This window comes from Halyomorpha halys, unplaced genomic scaffold (genome assembly GCF_000696795.3).
Source record: "Halyomorpha halys isolate HHAL.00 unplaced genomic scaffold, Hhal_1.1 Scaffold323.1, whole genome shotgun sequence".
Classification (NCBI taxonomy): Eukaryota; Metazoa; Arthropoda; class Insecta; order Hemiptera; family Pentatomidae; genus Halyomorpha; species Halyomorpha halys.
In genome coordinates this window covers 679,192-681,568 of record NW_027106378.1, presented here as the reverse complement: position 1 = coordinate 681,568, position 2,377 = coordinate 679,192, and the positions used below count along the sequence as shown (strand labels likewise).

At 32.9% G+C, this 2,377-nt stretch overlaps 2 protein-coding genes across 2 annotated transcripts in view; both read left to right on the top strand.

Moving 5' to 3' along the window:
* Positions 1-1,267, top strand: part of LOC106681262 (uncharacterized) — a 13,490-nt gene extending 12,223 nt beyond the window's left edge. The window contains exon 5 of the mRNA XM_067044712.1: positions 862-1,267. Coding sequence (XP_066900813.1) covers positions 862-1,267 — 406 coding nt within the window. The remainder of the gene's footprint in view (positions 1-861) is intronic.
* The window catches only part of LOC106681265 (ankyrin-1), a 36,758-nt gene that overhangs the window by 9,791 nt on the left and 24,590 nt on the right, over positions 1-2,377 (top strand). The window lies entirely within an intron of this gene.

Sequence of the window (2,377 nt, the reverse complement as noted above, 5' to 3'; positions counted from 1 at the left end):
GGGAGTATTAAGGCGGACACAGTGCCCTTATCCTATCATAACTTATATATATATATATATAGTATTTTCATTTTCTTCTTCTTCGTCTCAAGAAATATATACAGTGACCCTAACATGTTCTTAAAATATGAAATAAACCGATAAGCGAGTAGTTATTGTTATAATTATTTATTTCATTTTTAACAACATTTATTTTATACCTCTCCTAAAATATGTTAAGAAGTGGCCGAAGAAATTTAGTAAAAAATATTAATAATAAAAAAATAGCAAAAAGAAACAAACCTACTTTTGAAAAACTACAATTTGAATACTACCTTTTCGTTGGTATTGGCTTGGCCGAAATATTTGTTGTTTAATAGTATTTGAGTGTAAGAAGCCACACTCCTCAACATGATTAGACAAATTTCAGAAGGGTTTTTACCCATTTTCCTCCACCGTGCACCGTTTTGAATTTGGAGGAGGATTATAATACCATAAATAGAGTAATACCATAAAAATGGTTTTGACTGGATAGAGATTGTTGCTGTGTATGACGAAATAACGTCAAGATGTTGAGGTCACAGTGTATGGTTTAGTTTTTTAAGGAATATAGAGAATTGACTATTTTTCGAAGGACTTTAGACTGAAAGGATTTGATGCGATTGGTGTTCGAAAATTTAGTAAATATCCCACAGAGTTCAGGCCAGTAGACACAGATCGGTTTCAGCGTGGTCTTGTCGATCATTAGTCTTTTTTCAATTGAGAGGTGAGAATTTGTTTTGAGAAGTTTATATTACAAGTAAAATTTTCGGTTGATTTTTTTTATTTTAAGCCTGATATGTTGGTTCCATGATAATGTTATAATAATTGCCCTTTTTTCAGATTCGTAGACTTTCAATTCCCTCATTACAACACTCCGTGTATAGACGTCACGAATTTCATGTATACAAGCATCAAGTCAAGTGTTCGACGCCAAAACGTCAATAACCTAATAGAACTCTACCACGAATCCCTAACCAGTTCCTTGGACAGGTTTGGCTACAAAGGACCTAAGCCAAGTCTAGAAGAAATCAACAGCACCATGGAACGTCTGAGGTTCTTTGGGTTGAGCTTCTTTACGGGTTGTACCCCATGTGTCCTCACCGTAAGAACAGACGCCTTGGATTTGGATAAGATCTTTAAAACCAATGGCGAAGAAGGGATTAATATAAGTATATATCATGAAGACGGGATGATAGATAAGATCGGAGAAGATATTAAAATACTTGTAAAAATTATTGAAAGTTGATCTAGAAGAAATTCAAATATTAAATGGTAAAACTGTAAGCCAGTTATGTGAAGACAATATATATCAAAGAATTATTGAGTGTGAAGTATCAATACCAGTGTAGCAAGTATCGAACAAAACGTATCGAGTATTGGAAGTATCGATTATGTAATGTGATGATAACTGGCGTTGAAACATCCACCTACGGAGTATATTGTCAAATAAATTGCTTATTCAAGCCAGTTGGTTTGATATTTTCTTTTCTTTTCAACTACCCTTCCATTAATTTTCTGCAATAGCACCATTTTTTTTAAGAAGAATAAGAAGAAGATAATTAGATTTCCGGAATATAGTCCGGGTGGCGGTTAACAAAGGTATCAAAATAGTAAGAGAAAACTATTTATTATTAACGAACGTTTCGCCTCACTTTGCGGGACTTCTTCAGGGCAAAATTAAAAATAAGAGACAAACATTCTAAGAATTGAAAAAAAAAATTTTTTTTTAAATATACAGGAGAAATGCGAAAATGTGTATATAAGTTATGTGACTGTGGGAAGAGACTTTTAAAAAAAAGAGAAAAGTAGATAGAAGAACTCGCTCTGAAAGTCCTATCAACACTGTTCATTGACGGGATCCCTACACCTATATATATATATATAATCTACGGTATGAGTCAGCTGTTATTTCGATGTCAGCTGACTGAGGGGATCAGCTGATCGCATGTATATAAAGAGATGTACTGAACCCAATAAATATAGTGTTTTACAGCAGTTCAAGCGAGTTAGATCTTATTCCTTCTTCTCTTTTTTGACATTGTGCTTTCGCCAATACTTAACTGGTGCCGAAACCCGGGAACTTTAGATACCGACGATACGATAGAAAATTTCAGAGAACCCAAAAAGAGGAGAACTGTCCATCTTGAAGAATTAAAACTTCCAGCAATGACAATATAAAAACTGAAGTGTCCTCTTACTAGATTGTATTACAGAAAATTTAATTACTTATTCTATTTATTGTTTTGTTTTAAGATTGTTATTGATTTTTGTAAATATTGTCTCTTTCATGCTATGTTTTGGTTTTTTGTAAATAATTTCTTTTTCATTCTAACTTGTTCTATTATTAGGTTTAAAT